A 22,717-nucleotide genomic window follows, 5' to 3' on the forward strand; every position below is an offset into this window, starting at 1 on the left:
AGCAGAGGTCTCCTGACTTCCCGGCCTGTGTGTTCCTAGGCCCCTGCCTGTCATTCATAGAAACAAGTAACAGTAGAAGAAAGATGACGATGTTGAACCAGTTGTTGAGTTTTCATATGGTTCTTCCAGTCAGTTTCTAGTACTAGAAATGCCTCTTAAGAAAGGAAATCGGCTGTTTATCTTTTCCCCCATGGCTCAATTTTAAAAATCCTGGTTTGGATGTGGAAAGTCATGAGTGGCAGGAATCCCTGTAAAAGGGATATTTGCTTGGAAGACCCTTATCCTCTTCCGCTAGGGAGTGGCTGCTCCATCTGGTGACTGTGCCCCATCCTGTAGTCACTGACCACACCTCTCCATGACCACCATTTTGCAAACATATTCATAGGGTTCCAGTGAGCACACTCATAACAGTGTTCCTAATTCTTCTGTCAGCAGACTCCACCAGCATCCATTCAGTACTCAGGCACTTACTTTGCCACTACCTCTACCTCTGTTTTCCAGCCCCTCAACATTGCCTACAGCCACATCTACAGCTCCTACAGGAATTTCGTGGGGCCACCTCATTTCAAGACTATCTGCAGACTCCTGGGTTACCAGGGCATTGCTGTGGTCATGGAGGAACTGCTAAAGATTGTGAAGAGCTTGGTAAGGAAAGGCCTCAATGTGGCTTGCGATGTGCCCATGTGAGGTTGATATGAACAAGGTTTGCTTGTACTTTTTACCTGGCCTGTAAAAACAAATCCCAGGCACTGCAGCTCTGCCTGTAGAAACCACTCAGGGAGTCCCTTGTCCTTATCCCTTGATTGGTCTGTATATCATTCTGTTACATTTCTGTGCACATTTTGACCTGTAGCCGTGCCCCTCATTTCTGACCCCAAACTCCTTCTATTTGATGTCTGAACTCAGAAATCCTGATTTTGTCCTTCAGAGGCTGCCAGTGACTGCTCATCCTCCCCATCTGTGCTCCATTATATAATTTGAGCAGGACAAATTCATGACACATGTGCTGCCATTTTCCACTCCCTTATCCATGGCAGACATCTCTAATCAATTGCCATGCTTCTTTCCCTTGGGATTTCTTGCTAAACACTGCTCCCCATACTGCTCTGGCTTCAAGAGAGTTCTGTATCCCTTTACCACTATTCTGAATCTGCCTTAAATATGGTCATCTGAACTTTCATTTAATTTCCTGGAACACAGCTGAAAGCCAAAACATTTAAGATTTTTATGAAAATTTCAGATGACGAAAGAGACATAAAGTCATATATAACCAGGTCAGGAATGGCAAATAGGATTAGCAGGAATAGCAAATAGGATTCATCTGGTAACTCCAATTCTTTGGCGGCAACTTTGTGGAACCATGGGTTGTTAAAGATTGTGGAGCTAAATTCAGGGTAAAACAAGAAAATGTGGTAATTGATTAAAGATGTCTGCCTTGGGCACAGGAGGAATGAATGTGCCATGAATTTTCCAGGCTTAAATTAAATATGATGTTTCAATCTCCACAATTTCCTGGCTCCATTTCATTTTAGCTCTTAGTCTGAATTTGATATAAGCATCCTCAGCCCCAGGAAAGACCCTACACCTAGAAATGTGCCCTCCTTGAAGTCTATGAGCCCATGAGAATGGGAGAGCTCCTTTTTCAGCCTTATAAAGGCTCATTTTCCCTTATAAAGGTCAAAGGGACTATTCCCCACCTTTAGGCAAGAGTCTGCCCCTTCCTTTCAGGGGTCTCAGCAGAACTTCCGTACCCACCCCCGGAGCCCAGAATTCAGCCCAGAGATGCTCACTTGCTGCAGCAGATTATCTCACTCATCTGTACTCTTCATTTGTCAGCTCCAAGGAACCATTCTCCAGTATGTGAAAACACTGATAGAGGTGATGCCCAAGATATGCCGCTTGCCCCGACATGAGTATGGCTCCCCAGGTTGGTGACAGCTAAACAATCCAGACAGACCCATCGCTTGGTGGGGAGGGAGGCTCTGACCATCCACCTTGGAGCATTTGCTTCTCTAACATGCCAGTGAGCTGACAGAGTACTGGCTATCCATCCTCCCCCGCCACTAGCTAGATAGCCTTTTAATCCCTCTGAGCAATGGCACATTCTGTCAGTGGAGGGAGATGATGCTTGCAGGCCCTGCCTCATGGGACTGCTGGGAAATTGGAAGAGGACAGCAAATGTGAGCGCATTTACAGCATGCAGAGCCAGGTTATTAGGAAAGGTATTTATGAGCTCAGCACCTCTTCTGCATATCTGGGGAGGCTGAGGCTGTAGGCAGTGGTGCCAAGCTGGTATATCTAAGATAAGTCGGGAAGTGGACATCTTTGCTGTTTGACCGCTGGACAGAGAAATAATTCTTTCCTTCCTTCATAGTAAGTGAAGTGAATACAGGGCCTAGAGAAGAGGGAAAGATGGGGACCATGAACTGGTGTCTGATGTTTTTTTCAAAACCAAGATGTCAAGTGCTGGGTCTGTGATTCAGAATAGGAAAAAGATAAGCTAAAATCCCTGGCGTTCAGTCCCAGCTGCCCTGCTTACTACCTGTGTGACTACGGGCATGCCCCTTATCCTCTCCGAGCCTCATCTGAAAACGGATTGCGTAATAGTGCCTAATTTGTGATATTGTTGTATTAAATGAGTTTTACAGATAAAGTCCTCTGCATAATATCTGACACCTACAAATAAATATTCCTGTCATGATTAGGAATTCAGGCAACTTTGGAGGGACTGGGAAGGGTCCACTGCTGCCCCATTTGTGTGTGTGTATGTTTTATTCTGAAAAAGATATGAGCCAGCTTCTTGAGCTTTTTCTAGTACTGAGCTCTGAAAGAAATCTCACTCTGGACCTGAAGACAGAGGGATGCATGTTTGACTTTTTGTTATCCCAGAGTCAGGTCTGGGGCTGCCACTTAGTATTTCCCATAGACCCTATTGAGCAGTGTCAACTTCCCACTGACCGTCTCGCTTCACCTCCCAGGGATCCTGGAGTTCTTCCACCACCAGCTGAAGGACATCATTGAGTACGCAGAGCTCAAAACAGACGTGTTCCAGAGCCTGAGGGAAGTGGGCAATGCCATCCTCTTCTGCCTCCTCATAGAGCAGGCTCTGGTAAGTCCAGATCCCAAAGGAATTGGGATGTCTCTGGGTTGGAAGGGATGCCAACACCAGCCAGATATTGAGGCTCCCACAGCATCGATTTGTGCTTAGAGCAAGCTCACAAGTGCTTTTCAGTCCATGGCCAGACAGTCCTGGCCATGAGAATCCTGGCTGAAGTCAGACAGACATGGATTCTAGTCCTGGCTCCCCCATTCATGATTAGTGCAGTTGTCTAGGTCTTAGTTTGCCGTTCACTCATGTTATGGAACCATACTGGGGTCCACTTGCCTGGCGCAGTAAGGACAAACATCTACGGTGAGGTTTGCCCCAGGAGAAAGGAGCGTGCTTATTTGCAGAGTACCAAGCAAGGAGAACTGGGCAGTTCTTGCTTAAGTCGCCACCTCTCCAGTGGATTGCAAACCAGGGTTTTTAAAGGCAGGGGTAAACTTCAGGAAAGCAGAGGTTTCAGGCGAAGTTATAAGTCGTTGTATGGACGTTACACATCGGTTTAGCCCAAAGGGGCAGGCTATCTTGAAGTCGGTGGGGTCTTACAGTCATAGGTAGATTCTAGAGAGTTTCTGATTTGCAACTGGTTAAGGAAGAGAAGCTTTGTTTTAAAATTTAGGGTCAGTAGAAAAGAATGTTAGCTCTGGCTTGTGGGTCTGACTTCTTCCAGGCCTCCCAGGAATAAGTTAAGAACAAAGAACTGCGGTCAGAGCTCCACCTGCAGTTCCCTCTTATCTGAGGCCCACATGCCAGCACATCTGTTTGGTGTGGGGTCCAGGTTTCTGAAAACAGCTCTGGGACATATGTAAAGATGTTATCTTTAATTTCTGTAGGGAATTAAACATCCCATGATTCTAGCTTCCTTGGCTGTCGGTTTAAGTTACTATTACCTTCTTGCTTATCAGGTTGTTTATTTATTTCTCAGGGCTAGCTAGGTGCCTGGAATTTCTCTTTAAGAAATTCAAGATTTTCCTTTATTTCCATGCTTGTAGGGTGGGGGGTTGCGGGGGTGGGGAGTGGGTGTCCGGGTTCCTAAGAGGGATCCCTGCTCCATCTCACTCATTAGATAATTACTCCTTGGAAACCATAGGACAGGCACTGTGCTGGGGTATATAGCAGTGTCCAGCCCTGCCTCATGGCCTGTCCATATTTACACAGAAGTCATGTGTCCACTACTACAGCAAGAGCTAGGAGGGGTGAATGCAGAGTCCCATGGGAACAGAATATGGAGAACTCGATGTGTTCTTGGGGCTGAAGGAGGGCGTCTCCAGGGAGGTAGCCTGGAGAATTTGCCTGTGAAGCTGTTCCAGGCTGAGGGGAGAGCATGCAGTGTTACCATTTTTTATGATGGGGGACAATTATTTCACCCTGCTAGTTTCAAGGGAAAGAGCTACCACATGTAAAGGTCATGCAGTAAGAACTAAACCATCGGTAGTGTTGTCATATTGAACAAAAGCACACCCCCTGTACATCTCCCTCTTGGGACCCCGCAGAACCAGCACATGCTTCTTCCTGCGTGACCACTTGTTGGTATTTGCTGTGCCTCACGTCTGGCTCACAGAGACTGTGCTCTCCTGCGTCCTCCCCAAGGCACTCCAGTTTGTCTCTGTCCTCCACATGGTGTTCCCAGTGGGCCCAGTCCTACAGGTGTGGGGGTAACGGAGACAGCCTAAAGCAGTAGAAGGAAACAGAAGGATTTTACTCTGGGCTGCATCATTCTCAGGACATAGTGGGAATCTCTTTCGGCATCCATTCATCCATCCACTTGTTCAGCAAGAGGCGTGGTGAGCCTCTTCATTGCCAGGTACAGTTCTAGGTTGTGGATCAAAGGCCATGAGTAAGAGCCAGAGTGTTACCATTTTTATTGCAGAGAGGGGGACAAGAAGAGCCATAAGGATCAGAGTGTGGTTGCAGATGGGGATGGGAGTGTGATGGAATAAACAGGATAACAGGATGGAGGGAGAGTGGCTGTGTCAGGGAGCCATGTGCTGTTTTTAAGGAGGATGGAGCTTGATGGGCTTTAAGGAACAGGAAGGACACAATTGAGCTGGTGCACGGGGGCAAGGAGACAGAGGTAAGAGCTGTAGAGGGAGTTTGCCAGGCAGCAGGTCACTGGGGCCTTGTGGTTCACCGCAGGATGCCATGTGAGCTTGTGAGCAGCAGGTGAGGGGGTCTGCTTGGCTGTTTTCAAAGACCTGGGGGCTGTTGGGAGAACCCATTGGAAAGAGAGTGATGGACAAGGCTTTTAGAGTCTAGAGCCCACTTTGGAGGCAGTTAGTGCTTGGAGAATAAGCAGGAGGGGAAAGGAGGAGCCTGGAACAAAGGAAGAGAGATAATGGAGCTTCCGAATCAAAGCCAGAAAGGATGCCTTGCCTCTGATTGTCTGTGTGACCTGGGATGAACCAGTTCATTTCATCCCTCAGTGCCCCCATCCCTAAAATGAGTGACTTGGACCTGCTGCTCTCAGATTCTCCCCGAGAGGCTCTGAAATGGGGACTGTTTGCTCTGCCTCTATAAGGAGTAATTGCTTCTCTGTTACCCCTTAAATGGACTCTCCAGACAACTAATTGATAGGTTTATTACACGGATCAGCAGACCCAGGTTGCTATACCAACGTAGTCTTCAGAAGTCACAGAGATAAATAGGAACAACTGCTGAAGGCCTCAGGGGCACCAGGAACAGTGGAGGTAGGAAGGGCGGGTCCCTGAAGCCTTGGTCCCTAGTGTCTCCCGCTAAGCACCTCTTTTCATGAGGAACTATGACTCAGAGGGCATCAGTTCAGCTTCCCCTGTTCAGACTCCAGGAGGCAGACTATTGATGAAGGCTGTGGGGAAAGGAAAACTTCCTCAGGCAACTCTGGGTGGTCACTCAAATGTATCACTGAGGACAACAGGACACTCAGGATCAATGACCTTCAGAGCTGAGACAGACCCCCTCCACCATGAATGTTTCAGCCCCCTCTATTCATAAGTGAGAAAACGGAGAACCAGAGAGGAGGAACTCACTTGAGGTCACGCAGCATAGCAGCAGCAGAGGTAGAAGAACGAAAGCACAGGTTTCCCGTGTTGATCCCTGGAATCAGCACTGGGGGCTGGCGGGGCGGGGAACACAGGGCAGGGGTTAGGCTCACCAAAGTGCACACTCCCCTTTCTACTTAGACAACTGCAGAGATCGCCAAGCCTAGGCAGTACTTTGAGGTGAGAATAAGGCGTGAACGTTCCGGAGTTTTTTAGTTTAGGAAGCTAGAATTAAATATTTTAATGACATACTAATTGTTCTCAATGAAAGAGGACTACTAACTGCCAAAAAAAAAAAGCCTAATGGCCATCTGTAGACAAAGGGTTGTATAAACTGTGGAATATCCATTCTCCTGGAAAACTGAAGCAAGTAAAAAGAATAAGGTGACAAAGTAGCTTTGCACATACCAAGATAAAAATTGGTGAAAGATACAATATTGACCTAAAATGAAGTTTTAGGACAAGAAACACATGATGCCATAGAGGTAAACAAAAAATAAACCCCACAAATAACGCTGTATTGAAAAAGATCTAGGAAAAAAAGCATACCAAGAAATTAGTCATTTTTTCTGGATATTAGGGAGGAATCCAGGATTACGGGTTAATAGGGACTTTTTAGCCTTATCTGGAATGTCTTAATTTCTTATAAGGAAAGCATATTCATGTACTATCAATCATTGGCCTATAAATTTTATAAAGTATATGATGGTTTTAGGAAAACTGGGAAATACCAAAAAGTGCAAAGGAGAAAGTAAGCAATCTTTTGCCCATTTTACTTTTTCAGTTATACTTAAGTTTTGGGGTACATGTGCAGAACATGCAGGTTTGTTACATAAGTTCACACACGCCATGGTGGTTTGCTGCATCCATCCCCCATCATCTACATTAGGTTTTCCTCCTGTTAGCCCTCCCCAATCCTCCCATCCCTAACAAGCCCCAGTGTTTGATGTTCCCTTCCCTATGTCCATGTGTTCTCATTGTTCAACACCCACTTACGAGAACATGCAGTGTTTGGTTTTCTGTTCTTGTGTTAGTTTGCTGAGAATGATGGTTTCCAGCTTCAGCCATGTCCCTGCAAAGGACATGAACTCATCCTTTTTATGGCTGCATAGTATTCCAAGGTGTATATGTGCCACATTTTCTATATCCAGTCTATCATCGATGGGCATTTGGGTTGGTTCCAAGTCTTCGCTATTGTAAACAGTGCCGCAATAAGCATACATGTGCATGTGTCTTTATAATAGAACGATTTATAATCCTTTGGGTATATACCCAGTAATGGGATTGCTGGGTCAAATGGTATTTCTAGTTCTAGATCCTTGAGGAATTGCCACACTGTTCTAATAGATTTTCAGAGGTCTTTCTGGTTATAGGTTCCATAATACCTTCTCATCTGTGGTTTGCCATTTTTTTTAAACAGAGATTATCATTGATAGGTAGAGGGATATAAATTGAACAGTTGATCACTTGGACAAAGGTTTATTTCCCTCATTGTTAGGTGCTTATATTTCTCAAAATTCAGTGTGCAATATTAGTACCTAAACCCATGTACCTGTGGCATTTTTCTGGTTTTTGGGTTTTTAGGTGTTCTGGTGGTTTAATTAATATATTACAGCCAAATGCATAAATCCTAAGTGTACAGCTTGATGAAGGCATGTGAGCATGTAGCCCACACCCAGGTCTAGCTAGATGCAGAATGTTTACAGTATCTTAGGTGGTTCTTCCATGCCCTCTTCAGTGTTCCACAAGGAACCATGGTTCTAAGTTGTTTCCAGAGGTAGTGTTGCTTGTCCTTGAACTTCATATAGAGTTATCTAGTATGTTTTCCCTTTCCCTTCTGACCTCTGATTCAATATTACATTTGCAATTCATCCATGTTGTGGATGATTTTTTATTACTGAGTCAGTTACTCTAGTATTCTCATTGCATAAATAGACTAATTGAATCATCCATTTTACTGTGGTTAGACATTTGGGTTGTTTATAGTTTGGTACTATTATGAATAAGGATGTCATGAATATTTTTGTACATGTGTTTTGGTGTATATATGCTCTTTTTATTAGGGAAATACCTATTAGGTTGGCTTCAGTAGATACTGCCAAGCAGTTTACAAATTGTGTGTACAACTTATACTCCCATTCAGCAGTATCTGAGAGTTATAATTTCTTTGCAGCCTCATGAACAATTGAATTTGTACCTCTTTTTCATCGTAGCCATTCTGGGGGTGTGTGTCATATTTCATTATGATTTTGATTTCCCTAATGATGCTGATTCTCCTTTTCCACGTTACTAGCCATTTGGACACCATCTTTTGTGAAGTGCTGTTCAACATTCTTGCCTTTTTAAATTACCTTATGGGTTTGTGGGCATTATATATTATGGATACATGTATTCCAGATATATTACTCTGACTCATCTTATGGTGAATGGAAGTTCTTGAGGCTTAGTGTGGTTTTCTTTTTTTCCCTTATGGTTGGTACTCTTATGAATCGTTTAGAAAACCTTCCCTGCTCTAACGCATGAAGCTATGCTATCTCCTGAAAGTTTTAGAGGTTAGTCGTTCAAGACCAAACAGACCTTTAAGTCCACAATATTCACCTAGAATTGATGTTTAATGGGAGGTACAAATCTAATCTTTTATTTCCAGATTGTCCCGGCACCACTTACTGAGAAGACCTCCTTCCCGCAATCTGTAGCGGTAGTCCTATGTCTGTCGTTTATCTGGTGTCCATCAATGGTCATCGCAGCCTCTTAATATTTGTTGGATCTAACCTGAAACAGATTGGCATTTGTTAAGTATTTTCGCATGTATCAGGTTTTCAAAGGAAATTCTATTATTATCTAGTGTTTCCTCTAGTATTTCCTTCCCTGGGAAATCAGAAAGTGGTCATTAGGGAAATAGCAATCACTAAGTTTTTGTTCAAATTTTGCGTGGTTTTCTCGACTTTGGGCCATTGTTATGCCAACATACACCAGGAGAGGGCCCTATTGGTACGTGTGAGGGAGGGCGGGCCTGAGTCCCTGGGAAGAACATAGCCATTCAGTCTGCCTTTTACTGCAAGGCCTCCTGGACTTGAGTGTGTTCTCTGCCTTTGTCTCTGTTATTTCTTCTCTCCCTGTTTTATTGGAGTGGACCATAGGAACACTCCTGTCAGTCATTTGAGAGCATTACTGCCCTCACCAGAGGTGAGGAGAGTCTAGACTTAAACTCACAGATTCGAATGCCAGTCAGATCTGGGAACGAGACCATCCCAGGTCGGTTTCTCAACCTCAGCACCACTGACAATTGGAACCACATAATCTTTTCTTTTAGGGGGTTGCCCTGTGCTTTGTTCAACAAAAATGTCAAACAGCAATTTTGGATTATATTCCAGTAGCACCCTTCATTGTGACAACCAAAAATGTCCCTGTCTCCAGATATTGCCTGATATTCCTCAGGAGGGTAAAACCTTCCCGTCTTGAAAACCACTGATCTAGTAGAACCTCAAATTGTGTAGACAGGAAAACTGAGACCCCAAGAGGGAGCTGATTTTCCCAGCGTTATAGCTAGTGCAGGAGTCGGGATGAAAACCAGATGTGCCTTGGAGTCCAGAGATCCTTGAAGTTAGTTAGCGTATTAAGATACAGAGAGATGCCCAGCTGGGCTTTCCCGATTGTTTTTGTTCTTTTCAATAGTTCCATCGCCACATCTGACCTGTCTGCTACTTCTGCCTTTTAATGTCTTTCCTCTGTTTTTATTACACAATTGAAATAAATTTATTGATAGAAAACTCAGAGAAGCAGAAAGAAAACAAAAACCGCATTGTCACACTAAGATGACCTCTGTTCACTTTTTTTTTTTTTTTTTTAAAGACAGCTCACTCTGTTGCCCAGGCTAGAGTGCAGTGGCATGATCTCAGCTCACTGCAACCTCCACCTCCTGGGTTCAAGCGATTCTCCTGCCTCAGCCTCCCAAGTAGCTGGGATTAGAGGCACTCACCAACACACCCAGCTAATTTTTATATTTTTGGTGGAGATAAGGCCAACCATGTTGGCCAGGCTCATCTTGAACTCCTGACCTCAAGTGATCTGCCTGTCTCGGCCTCCCAAAGTGCTAGGATTACAGACATGAGCCACCATACCCAGCCGACCTCTGTTCACATTCTACAAATATTGTTCCAGATGTTCTAGCGTATTTTCTCATATATAATTATTAGTCATAAATAAAAGCAACACTCACCAAGCTGAGATGAGTGATTGCCTCTATGGGGTGTGATGGTGACAGGGACAAGGGAGAAGTGTCTCTCGCTTTTTAGGCTTTAAATTATTTAGATTTATTGCAGTAAACATTTATTACTTTTTTTCCTTAAAAGGAAAGACTCACATACGTAGCAAATGTACACAATTCAAATGCATGGAAAGTAAAAAAGTGAAAGACCCTTCTCAACTACTCCTCTCAGACCGTCACTCCATATGCCCACCTGTGCTTGATCCAGGATGATTTTTGCCCATCACTCTGAGAAGAGACTTCCAGCTGCCCAAGAAGCATGTCCTGTCCTTTTGCCCAGGCACCCACAAGTAATGCCTTTGACCTTTCTGTATGAGTATTTCTTCCAGCCCAAATACAGACTATATTTTTGGTTGAAAATGGTCCACACTTTGTGGAAGGGAGACACCTTGATTCCCAATAATACACTTTCTTTGTGTGACTTTATGATTTTTAACTCTATTTACATCTTTTCAGAAATGGCCTAATCTGAAAAGCAAACCTGCTAGCATCAATATATCAGGACTTGGGGAAAAATGGTCTAAAAGTTAAGAATCACTGGTTCCACAAACAAGACCAAGAGTCCCCATGGGCCAGGCAGAGTATGAGACTCCAGGGCATACACCCATCCCTGATGGCACTGTTCACCACCCACCCCCGGGTTGTCAGCATAGGTTAGCCCTCCGAGCCCTCTAGTGGTGGGCAAGATGATTTTAGAAGTTTTTGAGACAGTTTCACTCTGTTGCCCAAGCTGGAGTGCAGTGGTGCTATCTTGGCTCTCTGTCGCCTCCACCTCCTGGGTGCAAGTGCTTCTCATGCCTCAGCCTCCCAGGTAGCTGGGATCACAAGCATGTGCCACTACACCTGGCCACTTTTTGCATTTTTAGTAGAGCTAGGGTTTCACCATGTCGGCCAGGCTGGTCTCTAACTCCTGACCTCAAGTGATCTACCAACCTCGGCCTCCAAAAGTGCTACGATTACAGGCATAAGCCACCACACCCAGCCAATCCCAAAGCTTTTTAACTATTTATTAACACACCATTTGACAATGGCAACTATATAGATTTGATTGATAAATATTTATCAGTTGAGGTTTTGCTCAGAATTTTACTGACGAAAATTTATAGTCAGAGACCCTCAACCTAGATACAAAACAATTTGGTGAAAAATGGCATAAAACAAGAACTGATCCATAGAAACAGGAGGTAGAAGGCTAGGTACGGTGGCTCATGCCTGTGAAATTCCAGCACTTCGGGAGGCCCAGCCGGGAGGATCATGAGGTCAGGAGTTCGAGACCAGCCTGGCCAGCATGGTGAAACCCCGTCTCTACTAAAAATACAAAAATTAGCCATGCAGTTGGCACACTCCTGTAATCCCAGCTGCTTGGGAGGCTGAGGTAGGAGAATTGCTTGACCTCGGGAGGCAGAGGTTGCAGTGAGCCAAGATCGTACCACTGCACTCCAGCCTGGGCAATAGAGCAAAACTCTGTCTCAAAAAAAAATAACCAGAGGTAAAGGTGTTAGGAAAGATTTCCCAGATAAGGGTCATTAGTGTATTCTCAGCTCCTAGCACAGGGCTCATTAACTATAAATCAGGGGAGGGACATTTCAGCTTCGTTGTGGATTATAAATCAAAATGTAATGTTTATCCTCCAACATCCTCAAGATACCACCATTCAAGACAGTGGCAATCAGTCACCTTCATCCAAAACCAGATCAGTTCTTGCTTATTTTGTTAGCCTGGCCAGTAACTGCCAAGAAATCAGAGCCTTGGTTATACCGTTCTGTATCAATGACTTTTCTGTGAGGAAACCCCCAGTGGTCAGGGTCATATTACAGTTTGTGCTGCTGAGTACTATTCTACAATGGACATCGTCAAGCACCAGGAAGGCAGCACAGGGTAGTGCAGTGGTCTCAACTGCAGCTGCTCATTTAAGTCACTTGGAAATTCGCTTTAAAATACTGATCTCTGAGCCCTGTCACAAGAAAAACCAAATCCTTGGGAATGGACCCAGATTTTTTTTTTTTTTTGAGATAGAGTCTCACTCTGTCACCAGTGTTGTGATCTCAGCTCACTGCAACCTCCACCTCCTGAGTTCAAGCAATTCTCTGCCTTAGCCTTCCTAGTAGCTGAGACTACAGGCGCCCGCCACTATACCTGGCTACTTTTTTATTTTTAGTAGAGATGGGGTTTCACCATCTTGGCCAGGCTAGTCTTGAACTCCTGACCTCATGATCCACCTGCCTTGACCTCCCAAGGTGCTGTGATTACAGGCGTGAGCCACCACACCTGGCTGGGCCCAGATATTTTAAAAGCTCCATACTTGGTTCTGATGTACAGCCAGAGTGGAAGATGCCCCATGTAGAAGCATCTTCTTGGACTAGAGCTGCCAGATTTTTGACAATGATGCATAGTTGTCACAGCTCTTGCCAGATCTGCAGATCACTGGTGCTGTTATTTACAAAATCTTTTTACTGAAATTTAATTTTAAAAGAAAACTATCATCACTTCCATTTAAAAAAATCAGTTCTTGCCATCCTTAGAAAATAATACATTCAATCAAAATAAAGCAAAATCATATAATTCCAGCTGCTGCCTGCCCAGATCTCTGAACACAAGGCTTATTCCCTCTTTGTTAAAAAATAAGATTAATTAGTAAACGTTAGGTGCTAACATGTGCCGGTTTCAAATGGAGACTTTCTGATTAAGGTTGTCAGAAAGATTGCCAGGAAACTGAAAACGGAAAGAACTTGCTCACCGTGTGGCTCATTATGATTAAGTAACATTTTCTTGTATGCCCAATTCCCACTTAGAAAATGCTGACCTTGGAAGACATTGGCATGTACTCGAGGGAAGGGAAAGCCCACTTTCTAGACCACGGTTTCTTGGTTATAGATCTTTCCCAGTTGACCAGACATGATTGCAATCCAGGATAATTCTGTTAGCCCCTTGACAATTCAGGGGACAGGGGAAAGGGTTGGAGGTGAAACATAGAATATACAGCACTATTCAGGCAAGGCATAGATAGACAGGAAAAGATCACACATAGAATTGGGTAAGATTAAATTACTGATTGATTTAGCGAGGGCTACGAAGAGCCGCTGGCAGTGAGGGACCAGTGGAATGGGAGCAGAGGCAGCGTCTCTCGGATGAGCCTTCCACTGCACCTGGAGTCCCACATGAGGACTGGGAGTTGCAGCTTGTACATTCTGTGCAAGGGAGAGGGTCATGGTGGAAATAGGAAGCCTAATTTCTTGCCTGCTTCACAGGCTCTGTATCCTTGGGGCTTAACATCAGTATGCGGGAACCACATTATGTGCCTCCATATAAGGGAATGTTTAGAACACTGAGCTCTCTGGTTAGGTCCAGCCCCCCCATGCCCCTCCTGCCAAGCACCGATTTCTATGGGGTGCTTGGACCTCCCATTTTCAGCTTCTTTCTCCGTACTTACTCAACAAAGCCAATAACATAATGCATTAGTGACATTTGTCTTGTTGCCTCAAAAATCAGAGCTAAGGTTATTTAAGAAAATACTGGTTTGTGTAATCCCAGCACTTTGGGAGGCCGAGGCGGGTGGATCACGAGGTCAAGAGATCGAGACCATCCTGGTCAACATGGTGAAACCCCGTCTCTACTAATACAAAAAATTAGCTGGGCACGGTGGCGCGTGCCTGTAATCCCAGCTACTCAGGAGGCTGAGGCAGGAGAATTGCCTGAACCCAGGAGGCGGAGATTGCGGTGAGCCGAGATCGCGCCATTGCGCTCCAGCCTGGGTATCAAGAGCGAAACTCCGTCTCAAAAAAAAAAAAAAAAAAAAAAAAAAAAGAAAATACTGGTTTGATGATTCCCTTTAGGAAATCAGCTAAAAATGGTAGTTTTTCACTCAGCCATGACCAGAACCTTAAAGGTAGAGTCTAATGCCATTCTGCATAACTCTGACATTCTTAAAATCATATTGAATCTTTTTTAAATATGTACATGGAATCTTTATGGTAGCCTGTAGCCAGGAGAAATCAAGTCTCCAGTTAGCCTCATAGACTAAATGAGCTGAGAACACTTAAGGTTTTTGCCATTTGAAGGAATCCCTCAGTTTTAAAACTGTTGGTCCATCAGTTTTAAATTAAGTGTAATACAGAAAGAAAATTAAGACAGAAAGCACTTCCATAAAATATGAATCCCTTGAATTCTGATGCGAGTTCATTACAGTAAAATATTTTTGCATCCCAACTCCAAAAACCTGTCAACAGAGCAATTTTACAGTAGACTGTGGTTCTTAATCACCTAATGATGATTTCCCTTGTAGTTATCACATAGCGGGAATGATAGGCATTAGCATGACACTTGGTACATGCAAAGTTACTGAATCACGACTTTCACTTATTAACTCCTCCCAGAGAGAAACTTCTGCAGAAGCACAAGCTTCTGGCAGTTCTCCAAGGAAGGGTGGTTAAAGTTCATGGTTTTTGTGTAGCAACTGCATATTATTCACACTTTGGGAAACTCATAGCTTTTTGGAACCAGGATCTAACCATGATAAAAGAAACATTTTAGGAACAGTTGAGGAAATTTTAGTCTTGCCTACATCATGTACGATATTAAGAAAATTTTAAATTTAGGGGATCATAATTCTGAGGTTACACAGGAGGATGTCCTTGTTTTTAGGAGTTGCATGCTTTGGTATTTAAGGCTGAAGTGACTGAGTGTCTTCCATTTACTCTCAAATGATTCAGCAAAATAAAGTTAAAGCAAATATGACAAAATGTTCATGGTGACTGTACATCAAGGGTATAAGGATATTCATTATTCCTTCAAGTATTTTATATGTTTAGAATTTTTCCTGATATGAAGTTGAAGGGGGAGGATATCAAACCTCATCAGGTTATCAAAAAGTTAAGTAAGGGGTTAAAGCAGACAAGGTTGTGATGTATGAGAAGGAGGAAAGTCATGAGGGTTTTTTGTCTTTTCCAGCTACTCTCCTAGTAAGATTTATTCTTGGTAACATATATCCTGGAGCTACATCTGGCCTTATTTTAAAAATTTATAGAGGCATTTGCTAGCACTGAACTCGGCTGTGACTCACAGGCTGACCACCTATTTGATTTACCATCAGGAAATACCAGTTTAAGATTCAAGAAAGGCAAATGAAGCCAGGGAAGCTGGCCAGTCCAAACTAGAGGCCAGTGAGTGGCCCTAAGAACACCTCTGGCAGCCTCCGTCCTCTTTGGCTGTGGTGGGAAGGCTTGCCTTCTGCTTCAGGAATACTAACAGAGAAACACAGACACACAAGAATGCCTTCTCCCAGTGCTCAGTTAAAGAGAAATGTCTTGGGCCGGGCGCGGTGGCTCACGCCTGTAATCCCAGCACTTTGGAAGGCCGAGGCGGGTGGATCACGAGGTCAAGAGATCGAGACCATCCTGGCCAACATGGTGAAACCCCGTCTCTACTAAAAATACAAAAAATTAGCTGGGCATGGTGGCACGTGCCCGTAATCCCAGCTACTCAGGAGGCTGAGGCAGGAGAATTGCCTGAACCCAGGAGGCGGAGGTTGCGGTGAGCCGAGATCGCACCATTGCACTCCAGCCTGGGTAACAAGAGCGAAACTCCGTCTCAAAAAAAAAAAAAAAAAGAGAAATGTCTCAAACCCAGTTCCACAGAGGCTCACTGCCTCTGCGTGCTTGAGCCGAAGGAGGGGCATGCCTTAGCATTAGCAGCAAAGGGGTTTTCATATAATTATAAATCAGATTGTTACTCTCCAGCTTAAAAGTAACAAGTGGATTCTCATTGTACTTAAAAGTCAAACTCCCAACTTTGACCCACAAGGCTCAGAAGATTTCAGCCATGCCTGTTCCACCATTGATCTGTTATTACCACTCTGCCTGGCTGCACAACCCACATGGCATACTGAGGGTCAAGTTAAAGAGAAAAACGGGTTCACTGCAGGTCTGCATCAGGGCAAGACAGAATCCCATTGTCCTTGGCTTCTACCTTAAGGCTTGTTGACATTTACCACCTTGGCATTGTAATTCAAGGGCACCAAGAACACCCACCTCAGCCCCCAAGAAAGAGCACCTCCTCTGTCTATCACAGTGTCTGAAATTCTCCCATTAGAGACTTGCTCCATGGGCTTGGAATGTTCTCTTTAGAAGGCCTCACTAAAATGGGGTTGCTGAGACGTGTTGAGAGAAAGAATGTGCATGCTCAGAGAGCTGGTACTTTAGTGAATATTCATTAATCAAATAATTTTGAGTAGGATGATCATTTAAAAAAGGATGTAGGATAGGCCAGGTGCAGTGGCTCATGCCTGTAATCCCAGCACTTTGGGAGGCCCAGGTGGGCGATCACAAGGTCAGGAGTTCGTGACCAGCCTGGCCAATATGGTAAAACCCCATCTCTCCTAAAAATAAAAAATAAAATGAGCTGGGCATGGTGGTGCACACCTGTAATCCCAGCTACTCCAGAGCCTGAAGCAGGAGAATTACTTGAACCTGGGAGGCGGAGGTTGCACTGAGCTGAGATCACACCACTGCACTCCAGCCTGGGTGACAGAGGAAGACTCAGTCTCAAAAAAACAAAAAGGATGTAGGATAACTAAAACTAGGCCAAAAAAAAAAAAAAAAAAAAAATCCAAATAAGCTCTTTACTGCACATGGGAAGATATTGATAGTATATACTAAATGATAAAAAATAGATTACAGAAGAGTAGGTATATTCTGTTCTTTTTAAAAAATATATGCTGAAGTAGTATGTGCAGAGAGGAATCTGGCAGTTCAAACCCCAGAAAAGGCTATCACAGTGATGACTCCTGGGTGGTGGAATTACAGATTTTTTCCTCCTTTAAAAAATTTATCTGCATTTTCTAATTTTTTGAAAGTGAACATAAAGACAGCCAATAAAAAGAAATGAGGCTAGAGTGGCAATCATTAAAACATGTCTAAGTTTGTAATTTTCCAGAGGACAGTCTTTGCCCAGAGGCTGAATTAAGTATTTGGTGCATTCCCAGAAGACAATGACAAATGTCAAGTCAAATGCCACATGTAACATAACTAGGGTATCATTAATGATGATATCCCTTGGAAATCAGAAACAGCAGATTTGTAGTTTGAATGCCACTTTCCCATGGAGGTTGATGATCAATCCTGCTGCACCTGAATTGGTGTCAGAATCCTCTCCAAAAGCCATTGCTGCCTCTCAGTAGTGACTGATGTGTGAGGTGACCCCAGGGCCATCACTAGCACACATGTTACCTTCAGGAAATGATAAAAAGGTATCCTTCCTCAAGACTAATATATTTTCAAAATTAATATATTTTGAAATATATTAATTTTTAAAGAACAAATAACATCTGCTAGAAAATGATTATGAACAATCTGGTTTCTGCAGTGTGCTTGGCATTCCCTAGGATGTTGCCCTTGGATACTACACTTGCTACATAAACCATACCCAGCAGCCTTGGGTGATAAACTCCCCCATCCCCCTAAAATGAACACAAACCCTGACAAGATGGTATCATTGTCTCCCAGCCAAAGCAGCAATGATCTGAGAGCCCTGGAAACTGCCTGTCGTTCCAACATTCCAGGTGCTGGCGTTTGTCCTGCTTTGGTATCTGGGCAGCAGTTCTCCTCCTGAAATGCCCACTTCCACCTGGTCAGATGCACTGTCCTGTACAGCAAGGCAATGCAGCAAAGCCCAGGACACTAACGGAATGGGGCTTACCAGTCAGCTGTTCCCTTTTCAAGGCAGCATGGGGAAAGGAGGACATGGGTCTCTGTTCCAATTAAATTGCAAACTTAATTCATTTTTATTTCCAGTCTGTGAATTTGATCCCTACACGTTCCAGTCACTTGTAATACACACAGTTAGTTCCCTGGGGCCTCTGCTGATGCATTGGCTGCATTGCAAGCCCAGCCTCTCCCTCCCAGCACCCAGTATTATGGTTCTGAAGGAGATGCATTCTGGGTGGCAGAGTCTGCTACCTAATGACGAGTAAGGGAAACTCATGCTGGGGACATTTACTACCCAGCAGATTCTAAGTGGCCACCTGGCATTTTAAAATCAGCATTCCCAACTTGGGGTTTGTTAAAGGCAGCCAGGAATCCTCATGCCTTTGTTCCATCTAGGACTATGAGACTCAGCAAGTAGAACACAGTGAGGTTGACTTTAAAGATGATGATTGCCTGGTAGGCCCGATGGCCACTTGGAGATGAGACCAGGCCTTGGGCAGAAGACAATCGTGAGAGAACATAGCTCTGGTTTATCACCCATTTCTTCATTTAACAAGAAGTATTACTGTATTTACTTATATTCTGCCTGTGTCCAAAGGAAGACACCATGCCTATCAAAGAACTGGTGTCATTAAGTCTACACAGAATGAGGCCAAGGGGAAGGGCAGGGGGAATTGCATGGGGCTCTCAGCCTGATTTCCGTGGCTCCACTGGAAACCACGTATCTTTGGATTCAGAAATCTTGGGTTCAAGTCTTGCCTCTATACTGGCTAGCTATGAGACTCTGGGATAGTCGTTATCTTCTCTAAGCCAAGTTTGTCCAACCTATGGCCCAGGATGGCTTTGAATACAGCCCAACCCAAATTCATCACCTTTCTTAAAACATTATGAGATGTTATTTTGCAATTTTTTGTTTTTAGTTCATCAGCTATTGTTAGTACATTTTATTTTTTATGTGTGTCCCAAGACAATTCTTCTTCCAGTATGGCCCAGGGAAGCCAAACAATTGGACGCCCCTTCTCTAAGCCTTAGTTTCCACTGAAAAGTGCCGGGGCTAAGGAGCTACCTCACGGATATCTTAGTGGTAAATGAAGTAATGAATGCTAAGTCTCCAGTGTGTAAGAAGCAGGTTCTCAGTTACCAAGAGCACCCCCCCTCACTTTCCTCCTCTTGCCACGAGCAAAGAGACTTGAATCAGCCTTTTCTCTAAACTCCCATAAGAACTGAAAGCCTTGCTCCTGACTGCCCATAGCCCTGTGGCCCACACTCCTCACAAGCCCAAGCCAAGGATGCCCTACTCCTTTTTTTTTTTTTTTTTTTGAGGTGGAGTCTTGCTCTATCATCAGGCTGGAGTGCAATGGCATGATCTTGGCTCACTGCAACCTCTACCTCCCGGGTTCAAGCAATTCTCCTGCCTCAGCCTCCTGAGTAGCTGGGACTACAGGCACGCCACCATACCCAGCAATTTTTGTATTTTTAGTTGAGACAGGGTTTCACCATGTTGGCCAGGATGGTCTCGATCTCTTGACCTGGTGATCCATCCACCTCAGCCTCCCAAAGTGCTGGCATTACAGGTGTGAGCCCTGTTCCTTTCTTATCAGCCACCTCATTTTATCCCTGATTTCATCCTCCTTCTGAATGGGATGGCACCTTTCCTCCCACAGTTCAAAATCCTGCCCCTCCTCTCAGGCCCATCTCACAGCCATCACTTCCTCATCCTCCACAAACCCCTGGTCCTTTCATTCAACACACATTTTATCAAATGCCTTTCTCTGCAAGGAACTTGGTGGTGTTTCTCTCTCTTATCAGTCTCTAAAGCCTTTTGTCAACAACTTCTCCTATTGCACCCAGTTGATTCTGTTTTATTTCTGTCATGAGTGTCCCTGGATCTCTTTTCCACTAGATGGTAAACTTCACTGAAATCTCATTTTTACAGAGCTCTACCTGTTACTGTGTTTCCTGCAGCATCTGGGCCCCTCTCCGACTCCATGGAGCGTGTCATCTTCATCTCTCTGCTTTTGGGTTGTCTGCCAGATCACAGAGCAAGCACTCAATAGATATTTGGTTACCTAAAGAAAGGAAAAAAAAAAGGTAGCAGCAAATGCAGAGAAGTGGCATCTTCTCTATTCCTGACTTGAAAGGTGTCTTTTTATACCTGTTTAGGTTGTGTGCTAGTAGACATGGAAATGCTCAGAATTTATCTCTTGCCTTGAACTCAAGGACAATTTTATGCTTTTCTCTTGGGTCTCATATAGTCAGAGGAACTGAAGTCTCTGGAAGGGTCTTGGTCCCCCTGAGAAGCACCCGCCCATGCAAACCTTGCACTTGCACCTTTTCTTCCCCCTGGGGTCAGCCTCCATCCTCATGCTGATTTCCAAGTTCAGATTTACTCCGTAGACTCTGCAGGGCCCAGGCCTCATAGCTAGCTGCCTTTTAGACATCTTCTCTTCCATGCCCACACACATCAGAAATTTACCTCCGCTTCTTCCTGCCTGCAGCCTCACTGTGTCCTCTGACTCCAGGAACGGCACCGCCGTCATACAGGTGCCCTGCACAGGGGTCCTTTTCCTTTCGCCCTCATGTCCAGTCATTAGGTTCGTGGCCTCTGCTCACTTCCTTCCATCTCCTTTGCCACTACTCCAGGCCCTGCTTTCTCCTGATCAGACTCTTCCAACACCCGCTTTGCCCTTCCCAATCCTTTCTCTCCCTTACAACCAGAAGGTGAAACGGCAGCTCTGCCATTTCCCTGATAAAAACCATCAGGATGGCATCCAGAAACCTAAGTGAGGCTTAGAAGATTCTTCCCAACCCACTCCTGCCCACCCCTCCTTCCTGTCTCATATCACTTCCCTCAGCACTAAAGGCTTCAGTCTACCTAGACTCTCAGCCCTGGCCTACCATGGCCTCATGCTTTGGGGCCTTTGCAGGTACTGTTCCACCTTACCTGTCCAACACTCACCCCTGGTTCAAGTTAGCATTCTTCTTCAGAAAGCCTTTCCTGTCGTCATCCCCAAAAGTCTAAATTGGTGTTCCTCTTTGCATCCCCATAGGCCCCAGCCATACCCCAATTGTAGCATTTACTAGAATTGCCTGTTTCCTTGTTTTTGTCATCATGATAGCAAGGGTTATGCATCTGGCCTGCCTCACCTACTCCAGCATCTTGCAGAGAGCCTTGCGTATAGTTGATCCCTATTATTTGCTATATAAATGAAATAATGAATTACTCTCTAGCTCAGGCTATATTCGAGCTGGAATGAAAGTCTTCAGAATTTGGTACCACCTTATTGGATATCTAAATCCTATTATACACATGTTCTCTATATTCTTGCTGGCCTCTCATATCAGGCCGAGAAAAATATAGAGAAGGTGCAGGTCCTGAGCATGGGTGGTCCCTCAAGAAGATTCCCTCTCAATCAATGTTTGTATGAGATTTGGGTCACTCCCCTGGTTCACCATCAGAAACTCAGATTTCAGGGCCCTGGGATAGATTAGGCAGCCCAATCTGCAGACTGATTAGTGGAAGCCCTGAATGAATAACAGCTCTGATAAGTTTTTGAAAAGCAAAGGCACTGAGGGCTGGAAAGGCTTGGAAGACTCCTAGAAGATGAAACTTAAATGGGGCTTTATGGGATGGGTAAAAATGGGTGGAAAACTTTGGTTGGGGGTAAGAGGGTCAGGGAAGAAGGAATTTGTGGGTACAAATTGACCACGTGAGTGGTCTAATTACATACTTTGGAATCATATCAGCAGATTTATAAAAGTTAGTCCATCTACAAAGAAATTATTTAAAACAATTCAGGATTGAGGCTACCTCTGAGAGTTGAGTATCAGTAATTTCCTATTTCTTTGCACAGAAGAAGGTAGCTTAGGCTCTTATTCTTCTTCAAACCACAAATATACCATAGCTTAAGTTTAAAGAATGTTAGTTTCTATAACCAAAAACCCAATAAGTCAACAAATGATATGATCCTGTCAGATGTGAGTGAGGCTGAAGTTTCTTAGGTGATAAGATTTTAAGTGGTTTTGTTTCTATTTTTGGTAACTTTGCAATTTAATGACATGTATGTATAATGAAGGGGGAGAGTCAAGCTTCCCAAGGCTTCTTCTGCATTGGCTGCCATGGAAAAACAATGGGTGTTGAAGTGAGGTGGCTCTGGATCTAAATGTCAGCCTTACTGGTTATTTAAGCATCTGCGTGGGGACCTAGGTAGGAAAGTTCACCTCACCAAGAGCCTTGATGTCCTTGTCCACAGGACGGGGACAGTGAGACCTACCTCACAGGGCTGGCCAGAAGCATGCAGCAGGCGACGGATATAAAGCTGCTGGCTCAGTAATTAATGCTCAGTAATGTTCATTGCCTCTCCTTCTCTAAAAAGAAAAGTGGTTGTAGTTTAACAGACTCTTGGTTCTAGACACTTAGAGACCATTTAATCCAGCCCCTTGATTTTGTTCCATATAAGTTGTTAATTGCACATTGTAACTTAATTCCATTAAATTCTTAATTGCACATTATAACAAATCAAATAGTACAGATAATCTTTTGATGAAAACATCATACTCGGCTCTGCTGCACCTCTTCCCACCTGCATTCCCAATCCCCAGGGCAGCCTGTCCCCATCACTCCTGTTTC

The 22,717-nt window shown here is 44.3% G+C and overlaps 1 protein-coding gene and 1 long non-coding RNA gene across 6 annotated transcripts in view; one reads left to right on the top strand and one right to left on the bottom strand.

Annotated features, from left to right (window-relative positions):
* Positions 1 to 22,717, top strand: part of CYFIP2 (cytoplasmic FMR1 interacting protein 2) — a 142,926-nt gene that overhangs the window by 98,190 nt on the left and 22,019 nt on the right. For all 4 annotated transcript variants that reach the window (XM_064376481.1, XM_064376484.1, XM_064376482.1 and 1 more), the window contains 3 exons: positions 502 to 645; positions 1,837 to 1,927; positions 2,979 to 3,109. In XM_064376481.1, the coding sequence (XP_064232551.1) occupies positions 502 to 645; positions 1,837 to 1,927; positions 2,979 to 3,109 (366 nt within the window). The remainder of the gene's footprint in view (positions 1 to 501; positions 646 to 1,836; positions 1,928 to 2,978; positions 3,110 to 22,717) is intronic.
* LOC105719514 (uncharacterized) overlaps positions 4,175 to 22,717 on the bottom strand; it is a 34,091-nt gene continuing 15,548 nt past the window's right edge. The window contains exons 2-5 of one of the 2 annotated variants that reach the window (XR_010342824.1): positions 22,362 to 22,455; positions 20,032 to 20,156; positions 8,788 to 8,892; positions 4,175 to 4,772 (exon numbers count right to left, since the gene is read on the bottom strand). This is a non-coding gene — a long non-coding RNA (uncharacterized LOC105719514). Of the gene's footprint in view, positions 4,773 to 8,719; positions 8,893 to 20,031; positions 20,157 to 22,361; positions 22,456 to 22,717 lie in introns of those variants that run through there. The other variant, XR_010342825.1, reaches the window with a different exon arrangement.

The sequence above is a fragment of the Aotus nancymaae genome, unplaced genomic scaffold, assembly GCF_030222135.1.
Source record: "Aotus nancymaae isolate 86718 unplaced genomic scaffold, 86718_ANA_hifiasm-v0.15.2.pri h1tg000015l_0, whole genome shotgun sequence".
Taxonomy (NCBI): domain Eukaryota; kingdom Metazoa; phylum Chordata; class Mammalia; order Primates; family Aotidae; genus Aotus; species Aotus nancymaae.